Source organism: Hermetia illucens, chromosome 3 (assembly GCF_905115235.1).
Source record: "Hermetia illucens chromosome 3, iHerIll2.2.curated.20191125, whole genome shotgun sequence".
Lineage (NCBI taxonomy): Eukaryota > Metazoa > Arthropoda > Insecta > Diptera > Stratiomyidae > Hermetia > Hermetia illucens.
Window position 1 is genome coordinate 121,663,681 of NC_051851.1, and position 25,124 is coordinate 121,688,804.

The 25,124-nt window shown below is 37.2% G+C and overlaps 1 protein-coding gene across 3 annotated transcripts in view; it reads left to right on the plus strand.

Annotated features, from left to right (window-relative positions):
- LOC119653263 (serine/threonine-protein kinase svkA) overlaps positions 1–25,124 on the plus strand; it is a 167,921-nt gene that overhangs the window by 38,365 nt on the left and 104,432 nt on the right. The window contains exon 1 of one of the 3 annotated variants that reach the window (XM_038057872.1): positions 1,289–2,261. The exons of the other annotated variants lie outside the window; for them this stretch is intronic. Coding sequence (XP_037913800.1) covers positions 1,818–2,261 — 444 coding nt within the window. The 5' untranslated portion in view covers positions 1,289–1,817. Of the gene's footprint in view, positions 1–1,288; positions 2,262–25,124 lie in introns of those variants that run through there. 3 annotated transcript variants of the gene reach the window in all.

The following is a 25,124-nucleotide window of genomic DNA, read 5'->3' on the forward strand; positions in this document are numbered from 1 at the left end:
TAAAGAATCTATGTAATGTATTCGATGTAGCTCAAATCTCTAAACTCGACTTAACGCCATCAGGATCTACTCTCAATCTGAACTAAGAGAATTCTACAAGGTCAAAAGGATATTTCAAGAAAAACCAACTTTGAGTATCCTGATGATTGAAAGATATCGGGATACAGGGCATCGGGCACAGCTAAATATAATTATAAGGAGATATTGCCTGTAAATTACGAGCTTTGTGTCTTTTTTCTAATCACGTGCTGCAATCCAATACCGTGTGTATGAGACACTATTTTGAAATGAGTTTAAATTTTATTATAGTGATTCGACATGGAGCAATTTAAAGATGACAAATTATTAATGTTTTTATATTATTCGAAACGAAAAGCTATGAAAGGGAGCATCTACCGCGAAATACTATATTATTTTATAATGTAATTATGAATTTGTCTAATATGCCCCCTGCCTGGTTGGATTCAATCCGCTACATATACAAGTATATATTAAAAACAACTGTTGTCTGAACAATTTCAAAGCGTGTCGCATTAAAGACGAACAGATACAATACAACTTAGGCGGCAATCACAGGTCTTATCTGAAACAATTCCCTATATTGTTACGCATATCCATAAAAACGTAAGAATAATCTATCGCAGCGTTTCAGATCGGTATATCTAATTTGACCTATAACCTCCAAATCAGTCTGCTTCAAAGTCATTGCCATGACCTTTTTGACAGACGAAAAAAATAGGAAACTCTTCTTCCTGGAATCAATTTCAATGGATGCAATCAATTATTTTACTAGAATCATTTCATTACATTTGAGATACTTAATAGCTTTAAACGGTGAATTCATACCAAAGTTACGCAACAATACTCGAAAAATGAACACCTGTTCCATTTCTCAATGATTTCAACATTGTAATTTCAGTCATCAAGTCACCGAACCAATATGTTTGATTTGACATTGAAAAACCTAGTTCGATTTTTCTCAGCAGTAATTCCCATCATACCCCAACTACTTTTCACTCTAAATCAATATTGCTCTTTCAGATTGCCGAATCCCTTTGTTAACCTTGACGAGAGTAAACCATGTTTGGCCTGTTTCTATGTACATTTCTCTTGCGTTTCTTATAAGCGAATCTTGCACGTTTCTCTTTGGTGAATTTCAATAACCCTCCAAGACAAAGTAACCATGCGCTGAATCTTTACCCCTCTAGGAACAGACATGATGCACTTACAACCCCCATGATTCAAGAAAATAGGCTCCGCGCTATTCAGTTTGCTTGTATATTTGCTAACGTGAAGGTTTCAATTGAAAGGTTCTCTCGCTCGGGGGTTATTGACTGAAGTTGGTTTGGCAATCCCAGACGGTCACGGTTTAAAATTTAGTGTCCTTTTTTTTAAAAAATAAAAATCTGTTTTAAACAACGAAAAATCGGTTTCTAGAGCAGAGTGAAATTATTCTGTACAACCTTTTAGTTTTAATTCAACTGTTTCACATTACATGTGTATAAAATAAGCACAAAGGTTTCTCTGAAGTACACTGCAAGTGTGACTGTCTGGAGCTTGGAAGGGAAGTGTTCTGCTATTGTTTACATCCAACGTCATGCAATGTTTAGATGTATCTAAGGTACAACGTTGTCAGTGGGGTACTTGGAAAACCAGCATATCGAGAATCATATCGTGCTAGTTTATAAAACCAACTATATCAGTACACTGCTACCAGGAACATTCAGTCAGCCAGGTTCAAAATCGGAATAACAATATTTCGTCGTTGGAGAACCGTCCACGGGGCTGATGGGCCACCGTCGGCAAGCGGATTTGCCATGGTGTTCCAAAAAGCCCCGTTGTCGGCTAGTATCCTCCCTACAAGCCCATCAGCTCCTTCTATCGTTGGAGTGCACGAGCATGACATCAATATCTCCTCATCTGATGGTTTCAGTAATGACATCACCTCATCGTTCAATGCAAAATGCAGTTCTCCCGGCTCGGCGAAATCGCAAAAATCGAATAAACAACTGGAGAACACGACTATCAATAACGTGAACAGCAAGAATAATGGTAGCAATATCAATAATAATAGCTGCGGCAATAAGAGTAGTAGCAGCGGTACTAGTGGAAACTATCCCGTCACATTGGCAGCTACGGTGCCTCAACATCGTTCTATGCTAAGTCGCCGTATGGGATTCCGAAGCAATAATAACAACACTCCAAGCCCGAAGAAAAAAGAGGATATTCGCATTTCGCATCAGCAGGAGAATGGAAATGGGGTAAAGTATTCATAGTTTTGCACAATATTAGTACCACTCAGAGAATAATCTGTTGTGCTGTATAGTTCCTTATGAGTTCATAGTTATGACTTTTTATTGGATGTGGGTTCGCTCCATATATACGCAGTGCCCCAGTTAGGTGATATGAAAAAAAGGATTGTCGGCGGCCTTAATTAATTCCATGTACTCATATTATGGAATTAACCAAAACTTGCCCATATGCAAGTGGGTTTTGAATCCCTCCTGGACTTTTTACCACTTCCTTGTGAATGCTGTTAATGACAAGTGCAGCGAATTATGATGATTGAGTGAAGTTGCCGCAATTAATTAGGAACCCACAATATCAGTACCATACTGTTCGTACAGTCAACTAATTGAATTGGACAAAGAGACATTTATCTGAAACAAAATGCAAAATGTTAACTAAAATTTATCAAAGATCGATGGCTCCTCTTTTCCGTTGATAATTGTATTTATTGTTGCATCATCAAATCAACTCCATCTTACAACATTTTTGTTTTTCTTTGTAAATCTTGTGCAATACCGCAAATGCTCATTAGCGGTAGAAATCGCCTCTGCGTCATATTTTGAAGCATGCAAGTTATGTACCGAAGGAAGAAACATACAATATATCGGAGTTTGAATAAGTTTTATGAAAAATTCAATAGGTTTTCGCTGCCGGTTCACCAAAAGATGGTTCAGTTTCTACCTCTTCTTGCCGAGAAGCATATACCCCTTTACTATTCTTCTACGTGTTTCTAGGGAGACTCAATCGTCCGCCACTCTGCAATAGAGATGTCGGTCACACTTAAACTGTGACCTATTGATAACTACTTCTGCCTTTTTAAGGTTTTGTTTGAAAATCAAAACCTTATTAAAATCGATTCAATGTCTGCCTGTTTGTCGGTTCGTCTGTCTGTCTGTCTGTCTGCATGCATGTATGTAAAAGGAGGGTGCATGCATGTAAAAGGAGGGTGTAAAAATTTTTTCACCGAATATAGTCATGTGGAGTATCAAATGAAAGGTCTCAATTAGTACTTTTCAAAGCCGGTCTTAGTTTTGAGATTTGTTAGAAAGGCGGGAAGTGGGAGGGGTGGAAAATGATGATTTCTTTCACGGACCCATTCTCAGAAACTACCTAACCGAAAAATCCGAAAAAAATCATGAAGGTGCCTCTATATGGTGCCCACGTCTCAAAATACTCGATATCTGTTCAAATTAAGTTAATGATAGTATATAGTATATTAAGTTGATAATAGTATTGAGTAGAACCCCTCCCCCCCCCTTTAAGTTTATCCCATTATAAAAGTCGGTAGTAGCATAAAATATAATATGAAGCATATTATCCCCCAATTTGATCAAAATCATACTATTAGTAGCAAAGTTACAGTAGCTCGAAGTTGACTTTACCGTGTAAATTTACTACAACTAAATATCAATATCACACTAAAGTGAGTACCTGATATGATAAATCCATATACATAACGGGCTACGTACAAATGGGATAGTTTTACACTCAAATATACTCATAGAAAAAGCAAACAAAACCTTTCATACCTGAAGCGCCCAGCTTCCGGTTTCCCGACTTGTTTTAACATAAAAATTGATGTACGTTCTTCAAAATAAGAAATTGTGCGCTTTTGAAAGTTTTGTGTAAAACAAACCGCGATTAAAATTCATTTACTATCTGACAAATACTGTTAATTAGGAAACGACTGCACCTGATCTTGTATTGAGTTCAAGGGAGGCTGCCACATGTTGGCTAAGTGGTGGCTAAGAACTACTGAATAATCACTCAAGAAATTCACTCAATTCAGTAGGCTTTTGTAGATTTGAAGCTTGCTTTTCCTATGCAATTTGCTGAACTCCATAGTATGTTTCATTTGCTGTTTCAATACATTGTAATACTTTTCCTGGCTTGCCTTGATCTTCATTAAAGGGGTGTTTACTTTTTGGATGATTTACTCTCGAAAGTCAGGATCTTTTCGACTGGTATCTTTCTCATTTTTGGAGGTAGAAGCTAAATACATTGGCTTAATAAGGATCAATGTAGACCAAGTTCATTGATCGACTTTAAAAAATAGTATTTTTTACATATTTCGAAAGTATAACATATTGAAAATGATTATAAAAGTCTCAAGGGTTAAATTCAAAATATTTTAGAAGTTTAACACAAAGATCATGTCGTAGTAGATATAGAAATGGAAATTAGACATATGTATACTAAATTAAGTAAGAAATTTGTTGTATATTTGAGGAAATTGAAAATTCAGGATGACCATGTATAATTTTCTAGTTGAAAAAAAACAATGAATTAACATTGAAATTCGGTGCGTACTGCCGAAATCAGGTATGAAAGGTTTTGTGTATTTTTTATAAAAACATTTCATTCATTTATCCCATTAGTACCCAGCACGTAATATATGAATATATTATATGAGAATATCCACTTTCGCGTGATACTGGCATTCAAAGTCTTGAATTTGCACAGAAGCAACAACTTTGAACTATTATAACTTTGTTGGTAATAATGCGATTTCCGCCAGAGGATCATGCTCTATATTATAGCCTACATTGCTACAAAATTTCGTGATTCTAAGATGAACTTAAGTGGGGTTTTGCAGTCAATTACTAAAAATTATAGTAATATGCTATAATTAACTTTATTTGAACAGATATCGGTATGGAGGGTATTTCGGAGCCTATGCACCATTCAGTGGCAGCCACTTGATTTGATTTTTTTAGATTTTTGGGTTGGCTAGTTTCTGATAATGGGCCTTTGAAGGAAATGGCCACTTTCGACCCCCCGCACTCCCTACCTTTCCAACAAATGTCGAAACAAGACCGACTTTGGAAAGTACTAATCACCTTTCATGTGATACCCTATATGGCTATATTTGGTGAAAAGAAATTTGCACCACCTGCGGTTTCTTAAAAAACACATGTAAAGCCTTGGCTTCGCTCTTTTAGCGAAGACATTCGAACGTCGTTCGGACCGATAAATTTGCATTTCAGTACGGCGGTCGATATAAATCTGTCATACGACACTTTACTTGTTTAACACTGTAATTTCCGAACGACTCCTAATATCGAAAAATCACTTTGCTCAAATATTCTACACTGTACCCCCTTAAGCACGTCACTTTTCTATAAAACACGCTTTTGCTGAATATATGTAAACTATGCTGAATTTCATTCATGTCCTTATCGCGAAATTGATTAGGCGCTGTCCACTGGCGGTGATATCATTGTTTACTCTTATTTGTTTCATAACTGACTATTGCAGTAAAAACCAGCAATATCTAATCATGAAATGGTGGTGAGATTGAAAAAAGGAGTATATGTTCATTGTTCTATTATTGACTACTTAAAAGATCTCGAAAATTAAAAAAGCTCATTGTCATTGTTCTGAGAATATTTTAAAGATTGACTCAAATTCTACAATTTCTGCCAAGGAATAGGAATAGAAAAAATACAACTGCATCGGGACAGCTAGAAGAATGTAGAAGAAGGTGCTAGAACGCTAGAAAAAAATGAAAAACGAATCTGGGTTACAGGTACATGATTGGTTTTTTCTTTGTCAGGCCCGCTTGTCTTGGACTGAGAAGAGGTGATATGGTTTTTTTTTTTCAAATGGGAATAAGCTCAACCTCGATGTTCCCTATCTTTTTGAATGTTAACATCACTTCTTCAGACGTTGTCACGTTTAGAAGCGGGGTCGGCTCGCCTTGATCGATTGCGCCTTTTTGCTCTGTCAAAGGCCTGATCTCGATGCAGCTTAGGCTTTCAAATTGCTATCCAATGTATCAAGCCACCGTTGCTTAGGTTGGAATTTTCGTTTATCTCCAACGAATTTTATGTTTACATCGAGAGGTACCGTTTATTGTTTTTTATAGTCGGCCAGCATTCAGAACAATAGATTTACAAATGACCCGAAGGCTGGCTGATTCACTATACGATGGGGATCAGTTTAATATTTATGAAAGGAACTAAGCAAATTATATAGAGCTACTGAAATTATAATAATAATCATTGGCGCAGCAATCCATATTGGATCAGGCCCTTGAAGTGTATCAGAGCACTTCATTCAAGACTGCAAAGTTACACTACAATACACTGCAGGAGGCAATGTGGCCAGAATTGTGCAGGCCCGAGATTATTACCCTGATTTGATTTAGGTATTCATTCACAGCTGAGATAACTGATATCAGACATCCAGTCACGATAGAAAACCCCTCTGCCAGCAGTGAGATTTGAACCGCAACCTCCCGCTACAACAGCCCAGCGCTCAAAGCACTTGAGTCCGGATGATTGACTTAAAAAACATTACTCTTTCGGAATGGGCCGTACTGATTTAAATATTGTTGAAAATATGTAGGATTAGCCGGGGTGCAAAGTACTCTAGAATAACACTGCAAAACAAACATGTTGGAATATCGAAAGGTTGGCGCTTCGGATGTAAAGGTTTTGTATTCATCCTATGTGAGAAATTTCCTGTACATGTTTTTCCACTCGCACATAGCTAAAAATCTTGGATATATCCAACTCCGCTCTTCAGACATTTGTCTGACGCACAAATTTGTCTGTCTGTTGTCTGAGGCAGCCAGAAGTATTTTCTTACGCGGTTCAAATCTCACTGGTGGCAGAGAGGTTTTTTATCGTGATTGGATACCAGTCAATTTAGCTGGGAATGAGTACCTGAGTCAAATTACGGTAATAATTTCGGGCACAAATTGCCTCCTATAGGGTACTATAATCCTGTAGTGTACCGTTATGGTCTTCAATGAAGTTCTCTGACATTTGGATTGTTGCGCCAACGATTATAATTATTAGAAACATAAGTTAATAATACTGTTTTCAATATGTTTACCTTCCAAGAACATGATTCTATCGTGTCGAGTCATGTCGTTCCTAGTGGGCGTTAGCAAATCCGTTGTGTCGTTTCCAGTAAGCATTAGGAAAACTGTCGTATCGAGTCGATCCTTTAGAGTGCAATAAATTTACGTGAAATGCAAAACTTTAATCTTCTATAACTTTGTTAATAATACATTGCCTTCAAACTTTTCAAAATTATGACTTATATTATCGCCTATGACGATGGTGCCAACTTTTGCAATCCTCGGATAAATTTAAGGGGGGTGGGATTTCGGGTAGTTGTCTGAAATATGATAATATACCGCGAACATCGGAACGGGATGTGGGTGTATTTGGAGGCCTCGTTTTCATGGAGATGCATCATTTTGTTGTGTTTGTGTTTTTTTTTTTTCAAATTTTTCTGTTGGATACGTTCTGAGAACCTGTTGCACTTTTTGGGTTTTATATTTCGAGTTCTTACTCCCCCATATTTCACCTAATATCAGAAATAAGACTAGTTTCGAAAAGTACTAATGGTGCTCTTTCATTTGATATCAACCATGACCATATTCTATAAAACCATCCTCAAACTCAACAAAAAATGGCATCACACAAAACCTTAAGGGGATTAAAGAACTCGGCCATTATATACCAAGTGGACTTAGAATGCTTATAGTTCCTTCAGCACTCAAGTTCTAAACAAAATATAGCAAAGCAGATAATTATTCATATCAACGGCGGCGAGGCACTTAATTTGGAAGAATCAAAATTGGATTTCATGGAAGTAAATAATAATCTTCTAAGAGAGTATATTGATTTCTGATTACTTGGAAGTAGTGTATATCAGCTGCTCAAATGCAAAAAGCCTGCCCTAGAGATGACTCTCGAGATTTGATAGAAATACAATAAACTAGGCCCAGATTTACAAAAAGAAGCTAGTTGGGGACAATTCCTAACTAAGATATCCTGATAAGTCCCCCATTACTTCTAAGATACGGTGGACAAAACTTCAATTAGTAGACAGAATTGATTGAACAGATTTGTTGTAGACCTGTACTGGTACTTGGTACTGTCCATGTTGTTTGTGGAATCTTTTTTTTTCAATTTTATCTTGATTTGACATTGGCCCTTTTACAACTTCTCCAATTCAGAATCTAAGAAGGTAAGGACCTTTACTTCATTTATTACTCTCATTTTTTTAATCAACAGATGACATAAAATAGATAAAAAAAATCGGGAACCAACTGTCTCCTTCTTCTTAAACAATACTCACTGGACAGTTGGTTCCCGAAATGGATATGTCTTTCTTACCAGAAAACAATAAGGAAAATACTCTGTACAACCGATTTAATTTTCTTTAGCTTTAGGCGAACAAAGCACTTCCTAATTCAAACCATAAATTAGGTATATTTGCATATTGATCCTTCTTTTACCAATATGCAGAGATGAAACTATGTCTACAAGAGTTCCTGTCATTAAAAGGGAATGTGAATTTTTTTTCTCAGAATATGATCATGGAGAATATATAAAAAGACTCAATTAATTATTCCTTTTTTTTGTAAGAACTGACCTAACTTTTAATATCAATTGCAAAATAGAGCAATTCAACGCTCATCGACGGGGCAACGGGACCCATTTTCAAAATCTATCATATAAAATCTTGCTGAAAATCCCCGCAAATAAAGTAAATAATTGACACTACGTTTTGGAAATTTACTAAAAAGTTAAATTCATTACTTACTAAGTGCTCCTTTTTCAGATCCTACTATTATTATAGAAAGTTGTAATGTTTGAAATTTGCACTTTTCGTTAAGGCACCCAATGCCATCATAGAATGTTAGTATGACATTAAACTTAATAGGCTGTTATAGTACAGGCCCATATATTCAATATTGCCGGAGTAGCTAACTGTAAATTAATACAATCCAATAAATAAAATGAACTTCAAAGGGGAAAAAATTGTTTTCCGTTTGTAAAGTTTACCATGAAAAACACAAAACCTCAGGCGCCAAGCTTCCGATTTTCGAGTTGTTACTCGTTCGCTGCAGGGAAATTTTGAATTTGTAATTATGTATATTTCTTGGCTATTTTTTAAATCAATGTTTAATCTGCATTAATGATATAGATGAAAGATAGAAATACGGTTCGGATGGTGTCTTGTCTTAAAGTATTTTCAGACTTGTGAAAGAGACTATCAAGTCTTTCAATCATATAAATATTAAATATTCCATGGCAATCTAAGTGAAAGCTAAAACATGTGTATGCATGGAAGTATGTGAACCGGAACCCTTAACTTGTCCAAAGAACGATTTATGTCAATTCCCAACAAGTAGGATATATCTTTATCCTCTGTTTATATTCTTAATAAAATGCTTATGCAAATTTTTTCTATTTTGGAAGAATGAAGTTATTCAAAGATGGAAGGATGCAAGGTCTGTATGGATAAACTGTGAACCTCTTCGGAATATGTGATGCTCATGCTTTTCGCTTAATTAATTCCAAACACATATTCAACAAGCATTCAGTCGGAATTGAATTTTTTACTATTTCTCTTTATGTCTGCATTTTTAAGGACTTTTCCCATTGTTTATCCGAGAAATGGAATTTCCATCTTCTGGACCAAATCATCACCGATCGAGTGCGTTTCATTTTTAATTTGAGGCTTGTTAATTTATCTTATATTGCAAAGTTGTGCCGACATACAAAAATTTCCAAATGAAGAAAAAGGAAATGTATGAACTCATTCAACCCCTGTTCTTTAAACAAATGAACTTTTCAAGTGAGGATTTCATATTGTTACCCCAAACATCGCATAAACCCAACTTTGCCCAATTTCTCTGGGAATAGTAAACTATGTCAACTAATTAAAAGTTCGTCAATAATATGCTCTTTGAATTCTCACGAAGTTACTTTATATCCTTTGAAGCCCGGGTTTACAAACTCCTGAAAATATTCATTCCGAGTGCTGGAAGCAAAGACTTCCTGCCAGAAAAATTAAATGGAATTGTTTCAAATGCTTTAAATCATACAATATTCGCTGTTGTATGTTAGCATGTCGTTTGCCTTGACACGGTATGCAGTCTACTTGAAACATATCCTCTTTCTGGATATTGTTGTTGAGGGAGTTTAACATACCGAAAAGAAAAGTCACTAAAAGTTGGCATAGGGATAACTGCAGTTATTCTCGGCTGCGATTTTTTCAGTTGATCTCTGGGGGCAATGAAGAAATAGTCATGAAAATTATTTCCTCGTTCCTTTCAGGCATATAATGGTAACTTATTATTATTTCCCTTCTTATGGTTGAAGTTTTCTGAGAAGTAATGAGCATTAGTAATTAAAGCAAATTATTGTCTTAGATAGGAAAGTTGGGGCGAACTCACAAAATAAAGTGTTTGAGGAACTGTGTGGAAACGAGTAAGAATACTATTAAAGCCAATTTAATCGTCTGATCGATAATGGTTTTTTTAATTCCCTTGTGCAACTTGGTCTGTGGTGGCGAAGTATAGCAAATAATGCTTTGTTTGACATGAAATTTGCTAGATCTTGTGTTAGTTGTGTTCAACAATGACATAAAAACACAACCAGTTTTTGTTGAGGGGGTTACAGTTTGGACGAAATAGAAATCTGGAAACCAGTGGTAGGACAGATTGGTATGAGATAAAGCCTGAATCCTCCCCGGCTTGTGAACGAGCGCTAAGTCATGATTACACAATTAATTCCTGCTGTCTTTCATCGACTCCATCATCGCCGTCACTACTTACGACTCTGAGGGCCGTGACTGGAACGGGAAATTTTACTCTCCTGTTTGCCGCGTTTTCAGCCTCCCAAAACTATTTTATTATTCTCGTAGACTCATGTTCTTTTGTAAGCAGATCAATAGTTTCCTTTACCGATTTTTTGATGCCAAGTACCTTGCGAATGGTCAGTTGCATGTGTGTACAGGTCAAAATGTAGCTACAACTTAGTAACAAATACCAATAAAAAGTAGTATAGAAAAACTTTATATTTATAGACTGAATTGCTCCCGAAATTACTTCAGAAATTGTTCTTATCCATCAGTAAACTTAATTACCAAGAGTTCAAGATTTAAAGTAACTACTTCGGTCAGTGAAAACGCCATGAGAGGTGGGGGTAAACCGGGAACATTAACCAACAAATTATTTCCCTTTTATGCAAATGAGACAGTTGGGAAACATTTGCGATCATAGTTAAGTCTAAGAGGATGTGCCCAAATCACCATTTTCTGCGAAGGTAGTGAATATCGGATAGAAAAAGGATCCTTAAATATTCAGTGTCTGAACACAGTTTTCATTTTCTAACAAGCTTCGCTGCGATCTCGACAGCTGAATGTTTCTGTCAGTCGATGAGCTCAGCCGAAGGTAGTTCTACGGATATATTTCTTGATGGGAAAAAAATATTTTCGGAGTTATAGCGCAATCCAATAAAGTTATCCAACAGAGACGTAGATTTGGTGGGGAATCAAAAGTAGTCAGGATGTACTCCGCAAAGTGCTGATTAGATATGGAAACCAATTTGATCTTAGAATAACAGACATTACTCGAATTTTAATTTCGCGGACTTGAATGGGACAATTTCAGTGGTAATGGTCGATGCGAGATTACGATCAGCACAATGACCCACGTTCGAAAATATTCCATAAACCTTCCTCAACTTTCAGAGGCGTCCGTTTCTCACTGTTCATCAGTTCCTATAATGGATTCAATTCGATTGACAATGAATCCGTCTGCCAAGTTTAGGATGGATGAAGAAGAAAGCTGTGCTGCCAGGCTTGTTGCCCAGGATTTTTATCGATTTGCTATTGAAGCAGAAAAAGACGTAACTCTGATAGCTATCTAAATTGATAATATTCCGATTGCTTCCAGAAATTAAGGAACTATTTCGGTCGATTATAAAGCCAAAATTTCGTCATGAAAGATCCGTGATAGGAGAAGTATTTTCTGGGCATCGAGCTGATTTAGTGTCATCGAGAATTTATTCAATGGTTCGGGATGAGCGAGTGCAAATCGTGGTTAGATCCTGGGAGTAAGCTTTTGAAGGTTGAACGCTCCATAATAGGGTGCGATGAAGTACTAATAAAGAAGCGAGAAAAAATGCAGTAAATAGCTGCGGCAAGCTTCAATATCATGGGATTGTAGGGTCCTCACGAAGAAGAAGAAAAAGAGAGTAGAGAATGGAGAAGAAAATAGTTTTTGAGAGGAAGGCAGATGTCGGTCATCGTCCATTTCTGAATCGTTGATTGAATTGGTGCTTGGAGAGTCGATGCTACATGAATTGGGATCTTTTCGCACAAATGCTGTGGGGGAGTTAAAAATGGAACTTGTTTGATGTTTATGCTTTATTTTCCTTCACATCTTTACTTTCCAAAATTTTCGGCTCATAAAGTTGAAGCCGACGTTTTGACATTCACAATCACAATTCCTCCACTCCATTCTGGAATGTTGCCGAGAATGCAATTAAGGGGGTCATCCCGTGTGTCGGATTCGCGGAATCGAATTTTTTTTGTTGCTTCAATTGTATCTAGATATAGTGTAGAATATATGGACAAAGTGATTTTTTCATATTCGGAGTCGTTCGGAAATTATAGTGTTAAACACGTGATAAGTTACATGCCACATTTATGTCGATCGCCATAATAGAGCTCGTATTTATCGATCCGAATGACTTCCCTAAAAGGACAAAAATTGAAGCCAAGACTGCACATGTGTTTCTTGAAGAAACCTATGGTTTATGGATTAGGTATAGCAGATTAATGATCAGTTAAGGTGTTATGGCTAAAAATTGCATTCTACTTTTTAAATGTGTTTTTCTTGAATCCGCATGTTGAAAATCGGCTGCCACCCCAGCCTAAAATCTATCCAACGAAATTCTTTGAAATTTTTACGATTTATTCAGAACATATTTCTACGGTCCGCAAACTAGGATAATTGTTATTCATTCAGTAGTTTTTTTTTATTCATTGATGAAGCCGCAAAAAAACACCAAAATTCACAAAAAAAAACTTTAACACGCCACCAAAAATTTAGCTTTGAATATTTTTTAATAATCGTAGTTTGCGGACTGTAGTTAATGCCGTTTACTTTTTTTCTTTAAGATGGCTGCAGCGCCCTCTAGTGTGGCAGCAGAAAAACGCCTTTTTTTGGAGATGGGTGTATAAATTGCTCTGTATTTCAATAACCAACTATGCAACCGGGGTGGAAAAATTACTATGCACACTCAAGACATTAATAAATCTATCGTGAAAAATTCGTATTTGTATCTTCATCCAGTTCTTCACAAAAAAAAACGGCCTTTACCCCTTAAAGAGGCAACTGTAGAAAGGGTCATACCAGAGCCCAGATAATTTTCCTATCTACACTCTACCTTGGAAAAACTATCTTGATCATCCTGGGCAACTCGCTCTAACCAGGACTACACTAGGGTTAAGATATTATCTTCTTTTATAGGCTTTATACAGACTATGCTAGACAACGCCATGAAAGCAACTGTAGACGAAATTATGGGTCACGGTACTAATTAGATTTTCTACGATAATATTCAATCCGAGATGTTATGGAAAGCACGACGATTCGTTAACTAAGATAATCAGATAGTGAAATCCATTTTCCCAGCAACGTAAATGGAGTGACCCTAAATCCACATGAGTGAGGAACTAACAACTTCGATGTGTAGTTCCAATTTATGCAATACCATAAACAAGTGTCAATGCCTTTGATAAAAAAAATGAACCTCAACAGATGCATAGTACACTCGACATGTAATTTTATTATGCTAGTGTCCTTCAGAATGATTTGGTTAACATTCGAAAGAAAAGTCACTTATGAAGAAGGAATGGGTTACAAGTTGCCATAGTGCGTTTTGTGACAACTTACTTATAATCGTAAAATACTTTTATCGTGGGCATAAGAGAAAGACAATTGACCGAAAGCGGGAAAGATACTGCTATTTTCCTAAAGAATGAGATGAATTACATTAACTCAACAATTATTTCTAGAAAGTTTTATTTTTATGTCGTGCAAATGATTAAAAAAAGGGAAAATGTTTATCGTTGCTCATACAACAATTAACTTACTGCCAGTTTATCCTATCAATTAGTTGCACGTCTAACAATATCCTGTGCTTCACTTCAATAAATGGTTGATCGATTATAAGAGTAGTAAGAAAAACTAAAGATAATTTCACTTAACTGTTGAACAACTCTGTATGTTCAAAAACATGCAACATGCCCCCCCCCCCCCCCCCCCCCCCCCTTGGAAACTAGCTTTTCTTCTGCAGGTGAGGAGAAACTTTTTTCTGCCATACATGCATATTATCCTGTAACCCATTCAGTATGTTCTTTCTACGATACAACTATTTTTGGCATATTAAGTAGCAGGCTATCCTTACTATCAACACCAAAGAGAAGACAATATTTTCCGCGTCTAAACGCAAGCAGCTTTTGCACACTCTTCCGATGTACTATGTGTTTCGAGATGATCCTTCACTTATGAACAAATTCCTATATTGACAATTTCCAGAATTGGAAATTTAATGTACGTGTCATATATTCACTCAAACCGAAAACAATCAATTCCACCTCGCTCAGCAACAATGCGGTGCATTTACTTAGTTCAATTACTTTGAAAAGCGCTCCTTCATTCTTCCTTGTAACAACTGTTTCTGACAGAGCTTAAAATGAAATTCCACGAAGATGTGGATAATCTTTAACTCAGTTCACTCCTCCATGCCTTCCTCCCTCTTAGCAGTTAAGAGTTAATGGTTTTATTCGATTCCTGTGTACATATCCAAATGTATATATAAATTCAGTCCAATGCCACTGGAGCTGGAATGCCTTGAATTCTGATTCGTATATCGTTTTACGCCCTGTCGGTACTGAATTGCCAGTGAGGTTGTTAGCAATTCGTGTATCGTTCGGTTACCGCCAAAGAGCGAAGGACTGCCAGCCTTTACCTTTAAGATGTTTAAGTGTTCATTCTTATTTTCCTCCTGTACCCTGTACTATGTGGTAGGTGGGGGAGTTGAAAAAGAATAGTAGTTCTTGTTCCTCCACCTCTTGATGAATGCTTAGGAACGTTTATCCAAGTAGTTTGCATGCCTGACTATCATTTCCGCAATCGAGGTGAAAAGGAGTTCTGTTGATGAGAAAAGAGGCGAATGCATTATATCGATTTTCTCCCTTGGTGCGGAAATTGCGGGAAGTACACATAATTTTATTTAGTAGGACTGAACATGGAAATGTAATAAATCTCATTTTGTGCCAAGAAGCAAATAAATCAATTATCACGTAAAGCAAAATACGTACAGAAAGTACTCTCACAGCTTCACTGTCTGTAAATGTGTTGTTGGAATTAAATTAGCCTCATCTCGGGTGAAATCACGAAAGAAAACATTTTGCAGTTTATTGATTGCAAAGTAAATTTATTTGTCGATAAAACGTTGGCCAATTGTTAAACTTATAAAAAAACAGACCGTGAAGGAACGAATGCGATTGCTATTACCCGAGCGGAGGATTACAAAGATCTTTACGATAAACTGGACACTAGGGACGACGGGAGAGATCTATATGTCAAAAGCCGACACGTAAACAGGATATTGAACATTTCAGTTTTGTTAATGAAGAGAGTTAAGCACTCTCAGAAAGATCAGAATACTTAGAACAGATTTCAACGGAAGAATTTGCCCATCCAACACTTTCGCAATGTCGACATTTAGAGTAATTCTACCTGCCAATGTCAAAGAAGATAAAGAAGCAATCAAAAAAATTAAATCAGGAAAAGTATTAGGATCTGATGGCTTCGCAGCTGGGCTCGCTAAAGCGCAAAGTTAGGGTCCAACACTCTGGCTCAGTGGGTTGTTCTTCCTTCAATCCCCTTATTGAAGAGAGATGAACACCATCTAACTAGTAAGAAATTACCACTATTCCAATATCGAAGAAGAAGGGGAATCCCACGGAATTTTCAACTTATCGTCAAAATCCGCTGTTACACCATACCCTGACGATTTGAATGCATTATTGCCAACCCCGTTTACGATATCGTCCCAATACCGGTTTGTCATGAACTGTAGAACTACTGACACAATGTGCACCACACGTACTACTCATGGAAAAATACCGTCAGAAGTATTGCTCTTCCTTCATTGCATCCCAGGATCTAAAGAAGGCTTGTGACCGTCTAACAAGAATTCATCTTGTGTGCATTGTGGTAACCCCTAGTGCCAGAAGAACCCGTGTCCCACAAAGAAACTTTGAACTTCTGTATTCATATTATTGTTGACATTACGAGACCTTTGTGAGTTTCTGAAGTTTTTAGATTGATGCTGCTATGCTTTTAAACCATTTTTAAAATTGATTTATCAAAGGTTAATGCAGTCAAGATCTGTCCTGGAAAATTCATCCATATAAAAATTGTAATTAAATTTAAAGTTAATTATATGTTAGTGATGTTAGTAATTTTATATATTATATTACTAAATTAAATTCAATTCGTATTAAAACAATTCTTTTTAATTTCCAGGTAAGTCACGTGGCTTCTTGTAATTTTCACAAAACGGTAAGCATAAAATCAAAATTTTATGGTTCTACCCCAGAAGAAATAGTTGTCGCCGAAAATTTTGTCTTCGTTTAAATCAGACAGAACAGTAATCAAAAGCGCAATGACAACAACCTCGAGAGGAAGATTCATTTTTGCCGATCCGGATTTCTATTACGTTTTGTTGCTTCTACCAGAATTTGTGGCCACTTTAGGAAAGATTTCCTTACACTAAACTTACTATTAAAAGACATCTCTGTAATTCTATAGTAGGTCCTTCCAAAGTTTTAAATCTGTTTTCCCTACAGAAAATGGGGCTTCTTGTTTCAACCATTCTCTACGAAGCAGCTCATCGCTAGTTGCTCCAAAATAAAGGCGTATTCAATTTTCTTTTGCATCAGATTTACCTTCTGCTATCCACCCGGAAGTACGTCCTACGAAAACATTCACCTGACGGGTTTCACAACGTCAGTACAATCTTCCTGTGGACACTTTTGGGTTTGAATATAGGCAGCAAGAAACCCTCTTTTTAACGCAAAAAGTATAAATTAAAACAATCCGGGAAACCTGGACGCTGGACGCTTCAGGTATAAAAGATTTTGTGTATTCATTTTATAAAAAAAATTTCAGTGGACATTTGTCTCATAGTAACTAGCACATAATATATGTATATATTATGTGAGAATATCCTCGTTTGGGTGATACTGACATTCAAAATCTTAAATTTGCACAGAAACGACAATTTTGACATATTATAACTTTGTTAATAATGGAGCGATTTCCACCAAACTTCGCAGGATGTTATAGTCCAGATTCCTAATGATAAATCTACGGGGGTTTTTCAGTTCATTACTAAAAATTATAGTACTATACTATTATTAACTTTATTTGAACAGATATCGGTATGGAGAGTAAAATATAGTGGACATTTCTGTATTTCGCTTCCATTTCCAATCTACACGCTGTGTTGTCTCCTTAAGTAAGTAAGGAACAAAATTGGTTTTCGAAAATATATACACAAAGTATAATACTAATTTGTCCGGTTGAATTTTTGATTCGCCCTAACCTGGGTCTTAAGTGAGGATCAAAACCGGGGGCAATTTTGAGAAAGGGTCGATGCAGCCGTTAAAATTGGGGGAGTGGCTCAACCCTCGGCCTTTTCTTATTCATTATCGCCCCCCAACTTCCTCTTCGCGCTGTTTATGGCTCGTCGAACCTCCTTTACGGTAATATCAGCAAAATTCAAGCCTACTCAGCGGGTAACCCTCAAATTCCACCCTATAATACTCTTTTGCTTTCATAACCGAAAACTGTACTAACTGTTGGGATTCGTTGAGTGATCTGGAAAAACTCTTCTCGGAGTTGCTGGAGGTGCATAGAGCCTGGGAATACCTGGTCTATGCAAGTGATCCATTTCCGAGTGTGTATAGAATACGCTCTTTGGATTTCGTGCCGAACCTACAGCTAGACGGTAAAGAAGAGTTCTTCGACGAATACTAAAATTGTTGCCTGCAGTGCGGCGTGTTGATGCTGCCGCCTCTGTCCCATCGGCATTGGTCACCAGTTTCCGCGATGAGCTCAAGCCAAATCCGCTCTTTGATAATTATGTCGCTGCGAGTAATAAAGCGATATTGGTCTATAGTTCATTGCACAGCTACGTGCGTGTATTACCGGAAGCGCTCAACGAATCTCTGATGCAATAAATGGGCGGTAAGATGTTGTACCTGCAACCGTTGTCATCTCATAGTAGGAGCCGATGATAAACAGGTTCATATCCTCAGTCCATTTCATCTGCTGCCTACACGAATCTGCTAAAGTGGGTGCCACAGATTGGTTGAACCCCTACAATAGACGGAGTCATGCGCACGATTGGCGGTTTCGACGGCGTGCTGTCCATTACGGGAGTCGACCCAGTCACCAAGCCAAGCGACTCCCACTGTGTATTGAAAATCCTTTTGTCTGGAGGAGTTTTCCTTTTAAGAATAATGTAATTTATTTTCTACTGTTTATTGCAAAGTTAATTAGAGTATTCATTATTTCACCTAAAAATTTAATTGCAAAAAATAGTTTGTCCTGATTACTCCCGTTCCATATTCATTAATACAACAGCGGCTGTAAAAATATTCATTTACTTTTTTCGAGTTACTCATGCTATGTAGTGTAGGCAAAAAAGAATTTTTTATAATAAGGATTGATTAATTGATTGTGTGACGTTTAAATTAGCGACGCTGGGGAAAAATATGATGTGATAGGGAGAAGATAACTATTTTAATCGTGGGAGGTGTCTCAAATATCGCGGTAAACTTTTGTTAGAACAACTTAGAAAAAACGGGGTTTTTTCTTTATCACTTTTATTTATCGCCTAAAATATGTTTTAAACAGAAACGTTTCAATAAAACATTTGACGTTGAGTATGCTGGGCAGAAATCTTGAGGCATAGACATTAATTTATTCCCACATTTCATTTTCTTAAGGTAGGAAACAGACTGAATTCTGGCAGGGACAAGCCTAACAGACGGAGGGACTAAGGTAACAATTCGGGTCGTAGCGTAGGCCGTATAATTTCAAGCGAAAAATGAGATCCAAAATAGGGCTATTTTTGCTTGGTAGTGTCGTCCAACTTATCCAAAACTGATATATAGTATACATATATAATATATAATTTTCATAGCAAAGATAACATTAGAGCATTTCATAAAACTGTAGTTCTTTTTCGGACTTGCTCGCCATTGGAGTCAGAACGATAACTTCGAATGCGTTTCGGTCCGATGTCAACATCCGAAGCAAAGCATTCGCTGTCACTGCAAATTGTAGTGTAAAATAGGGAAAATTAAGCTTATGGATAAGTAAAGAATTTGAACGAGCTCGCGTACTTTATTTTGCAGCTTTCTATGAATTCCTTTTGTCTGGAGCAAGCTGGAGCTCTGCAAGCACCTTCATCCATCCATGCGATGGTGATATCGCTACTCCTATGGCTCAATGAAAAATCCAGCAGCCACCTCTTGTCTAAAACAAAATCTTATTAAAATCGGTTTACTGTCTGTCAGTCCGTCTATCTGTCGCACGCACTGTTCTCACAGTTGGGTTGAAATGTTCGTAGGCTAACATAGAAAAATTTTTTTTTATAAAATTTGATTCTATTTGTCAATATAGTGCCTTTGAGGGCGGCACAAGGATTGTAGCGGTCATACCATTTTTATAGTACGATCTGTCTTTAGTCTCAGTTTCGGCGATTATCTCCTCATCGGCGCTAAATTTCTTTGCAGAAAGCATTCCCTTGAGGTATGAGAACAGGAAAAAGTTGCTGTGGCCAGATCTGGATAATACGGTGGATGAGAAAGCAATTCATGCAATTTTGCCATTATTTTCATTGATTTGTGATTCGGTGCATTGTCTTGATCAAACAGCACTTTCTTTTTCTTCAAATGGGACCGTTTTCCGCGATTTGATTCTTTAAACACTCCAACAATGTAATAGTCGCTAGTGATGGGTTTTCCCTTCTCAAAATAGTCGATGAATATTATACCATGCTGATCCCTAATGCCATGGCCTTGCCAGCCGACTGTTACGTCTTTGCACGTTTTGGAGTTTGCTCACCAGGTTCAGTCTACTCAAATGACGATCGTTTTGATTCTGATGCGAAATAATGGAGCATGCTTCTTCTATTGTCATATATCAGAAGTTCTTATGGATGAAGAGCTTCAAACACTGCTCAAAATCGTTAACTCGTTCTTGTTTTTGGCCGATTGTGAGCTGCGAATTGCATTAGATGCGACGGATTACAGTTCCACGTTAAACTTAAGGAAATATACGTAAAGGAGAGTGCTATTTTTATTCACCGAATATAGCCATGTGGAGTAAAATACCTCGATTAGTTCTTTCCAAAAAAGGCATTAGTTGTAAAGGGAAAGAATGCGGGGTTCTCAGGTTCCCGTTCTCAGAAACTCCTCCACCGAAAAATCTGGAAAAGCAATATGGTCGTCCATGGATATATCTGGGCCTCAAAATATTTTTCGTTACGGTATCTGCTTACAAAGACTGTTCCGCTCGAAACGTCTCACCATAGGGTCAAAGCTCTTACTGTACAAGACTATGATCTTGCCAGTCCTCATGTATTCCTCGGAAACTTGGGTTCTTAGCAAGAAAAATTGCGAACTCTTGGCCGCGTTCGAGAGAAGACTTTTTGGCCCCCTACATGAGGATGGACGATTCCGTAGCCTACACAATGACGAAATCTATGAGCGATACCATGACCATCCGGTTGTGGATAAAATCCGGCTCAATAGGTTACGGTGGGCGGGTCACCTAATCCGTATGGATGAGGATGATCCCACCCGGAAAGTCTATAAGGACAATATCTATGGTAGAAAAAGAAGACGAGGCAGACCCTGCCTAAGATGGAGCGATGGCGTAGGTCAGGACGCCAGACAGCTTTTAGGGATATCGAATTGGTGGACCTCGGCGCAAAACCGGGATGTCTGGAGTTCCTTATTAAGGCAGGCCTAGACCGGATACCGGTTGTTGCGCCGTTGATGATGATGATGATCTGCTCAAATAAAGTTTATAATTGAATATTATTATATTTTAGAAATTTACTGTTTTCATTCTAGATCCGCATTCAATATAGTGGGTAGCATCGCACATAATACTCCAGAGTTTCGTGAAAATCTGGCTATTAGTATAAATTTCACTCGAATTTACTGCAGCCTCAAACCATGGAAATAAGGTCATAATTAACTAAAATACTTGAAAAACCAATGAAATTCTATAGCCTCATATACGATAAAGCTACATTTTTCCAACTCTATTTTAAGGTTTTAAATCTTATTAAAGTCGGTTTACTGTTGTACTGATTGACACTAAATTTGGTGAGATGGTCGGAACTGTGCACGCCCACGCATGTAGTGAGTTGCATCGTTGTGAGTGGATCTTATAGAGGGGTCTACATACATGCAAAAGTAGGGTGTGAATTTTTTTTCCGAATACATTCATGTGGGATAGCAACTGAAAGTCGCGATTAATACAAAGCTGATAACAGTTCTAATATTTAATTCACAAGAGGAGCGGGCGGTGCTGAAAATGGTCATTTCTTTCGCACACCCATTCTCAGAACCACAAATACAAAAAAAAATCATGAAACTGCCACTGTATGGTGCCTAGGCTCCGAAATACCCTCCATACCGATATCTATTCAAATAAAGTTAATAATAGGATTTTACTATAATTTTTAGTAATGCACTGCAACCCTCCCCTTCCTTAAGTTCATCCTAGAATGCATGATTATAGGCTAGAGAACAGAGCATGCGCCTATCAAGTTTGACGGAAATTGCACTCTTACTAACAAAGTTATAATAGTTATAATAAATAATTCTAACACAAAACCTTTCATCCCTGGAGCATCCCGGCTTATTTCGTATCTGTTTTAGGGGAACTTCTTCGCAGTTGCTAATAACCCTAACGCCTTGTGCAAAGCGTATGAATTTTACTATTATCAATACAGGACTTTCCAGATCAAATTATTTGCGTAAATGGCTCTTTAAAGAATTGTACACAATTGAATTTTTTTACTATGTACACGCGAAAGTGTCATGCACTTATGGTTCTTGACAGTAGACAACACAAAATCTTTCATACCGGGATCCAGCTTCCTGACTTGCTTTTGTTTGGAATCATTAGCACATTGAAATCCACGAATTTTGATTCATATTTCACAAGACATACTTGGTTAAATTTATCTTTTATAGCGTGTTGAAAAATTGCCTAATAAGTTTTCTGAAAGACAACCTGGTCCTTATTCAGGGTGTAAATCTGCTGATCAACACCTGAACTTATTTTTTTGAAGTTGTGTGCTAGTGTTGGAGTTTTTGAAAGAAACATGTTTGTAATGAATTATGACTCTAGTGTTCCAAAAAGGATTATCCAGTTGCCGTAGAATTGAATTGCAAGCCCTCACGCAGCTGGATAACCACTCTTATTTCTTAGTTTCTTTTCCTGCTCAATCGCATACTAAAGGTTGCACGTCAACATCTTGTTTATGCTAACTGGCCAATTCATCTATGTCTGGTTGATACAATATCCGCATTAATTCCATTTCAATGCAGATTTCACGTTGCAGTGCTGACGAACTTTGAATCCTCTGAAATATTTACGTATCAACAGCAGTTCCGCCAGAAACTAGAAAGAAAAGAAAAAACAGGTAACAGTAACTATGTGTGCTTTCAATACTAATCGGCCAAGATTTAACCAGGTGAGGTTGAAACTCATTCGCTCAGGCATTCCAACTATTCCCCACATCACGGTTATTGTTGTTATATGTGCCATGTATACTACGTTCAGCATTCAGAAGAATGCAGAGAGAGAATCGAAGAATTTACAGTAGATCCAGTTGTTTTTTTAACTCCGTCGTGGTAACTCGTTTTTGTTGCTAAGTTACCTGTTCATTTCGATACTGAGTTTTTGCGGTCATACGTTTTGGTATTTTGGCCGTCAATAGTGTCTCGGGGGCAATTTGTCTTCAAATGAAACCGAAATCGAAACTGCTGATGATGTGCCTTTAAAAGTAACTGAACCCGTACAGGTTACTTGTGTGTTAGTGCGATTGATATTGGTGCAATGTTTACAAATGCTTGGTATGGCGGTGTCCCCATTTCACGTGTATAACAGTCAATGAGCGAGAAAATGAAGCCCAAAGTTGCTCGGCGACGGGTTTCTTGGGAGCTTTCTTTGCATTATATTCGGTTCAGTCATCAAGACATCAAAACTCAGCAGAAGAACGCTGACGTGCATACAATCCAATTCACCTAGTTGTGTTTTTTTTCACTTTTCAACTCTCTATTCATTCTACTCCGTAACATATTACCAAAGACATTAGTACTTTTCCCACTCTTCCATCTCCTCCCACGAGATGACAAAAAGATCAACCAAAAGTGAGAAGTCCAAGGAGGAAAATGCCAGAGAGGTGGAAGATGAAGAAACTGTTTTCTTTTATAGGAATAGTATAATGCAAGTTGCCCATAGTAATTTTTACACGGTCCGAGTTGTTGGTGTATTGTAGAATTTTTATAGATATTGTATTCAAATTGCTTAACGGTCTGTAGGAATGCTTTCGGAGCAGCTCCCGCGGCAGCAACGGAACAGTAGTATTTAAAATTGTTTCATTCCTCCGCCTTTTTTCCATTTTCCATTGAAAAACCTTTTCTCCAGGGAGAACTCTTAATATCAGTTGTTGCCATGTAGTATTCCATCTGATGGATGTTGAATAAATCTTCAACGGTCTACTTATTGTTTGCAGTACATAAGACGATCATATTCATTCAATGTTTCCGAGAAGAAAAATGTGAATTGCCATATTTTATCATGAAGTGCGAATATTGCATAGAAGACGTATTTTCGTGTGAGTACGGTTTTCCTTCAGGGCGAATAAACTGCGAATATTGAGGGTCCACATTCTCCGAATTTCATTACTGATTTGCAGATGGGGGAATAATATACGTTTTTCAAAACACACACATTAGACTATGTTAAAAAATTATGATTCTGCTGCTTCATAAAATATAAAGCCATCGAAAACGTAAAAAACCATTAAACCTATTGAATGGCGTACCCTCCCGGAAAACAGACAAGATAATCTTCCGCGGCTTATGAAATTTTAATGCTGATATTTCCAGATCAGAAACATTTCGCATTTCGTCCACCACATATCAAGAATCAATCGATAAAGTTTTTGCAAATAATATGGGATGATATGCAAATTGTATGCTAATCGTATACATTAGCCCCGGTTGTCATAAATGCACTTTCTATTCAAAAGAAGTAGAACAGAAGAAAAACACCACAAATGGCTCTTCCATTTCGACCACATTAACTGCATAGTATATTAATATTCGATTTATAATTAAGTGTGCTACGTCACTAAGTCCACTATAGACAGTGCTACACGTATGTGCATACATATTTGACTTGGTATTTGACCCTACCCACGATAAAACTGATTAAGGTATTCGAGTGATTCCTAAGGTGCTCAAGATATTTTTCTTGATTAATATCCTTCATTCCATTGAATGACCCTATCAAGGGCTTTTATGATAAATGGGGTTGACTTGAGAGGAATAACATGAAATATAAGAAGCTTCCCTTTCGTATTGTGTATAATTTATCAGGCCGAAAGGTAGTAGGCCTAGCTGTTGCGTTTGAGGATGTTTATAAATAGAGGTTGATATAATACCGTGATTTCAAGGGCTTTCAAGGAAAGTAGGTTATAACGATTTCCATACACCTCCTAGTAGGTTTGTCTATGTATGTAGATATGCGGATTGTTTCCAAAGGAGTTGGGAAGTGATGTCATAAATAAAGTATATAAGACTCAAATCACTTGTTGTCATATTAGATAAATTGACAACAATAACTTGAAATATCTTTCATCTTTCTTTCGCGAATAAATATATGAACTGTAGGCCATAAT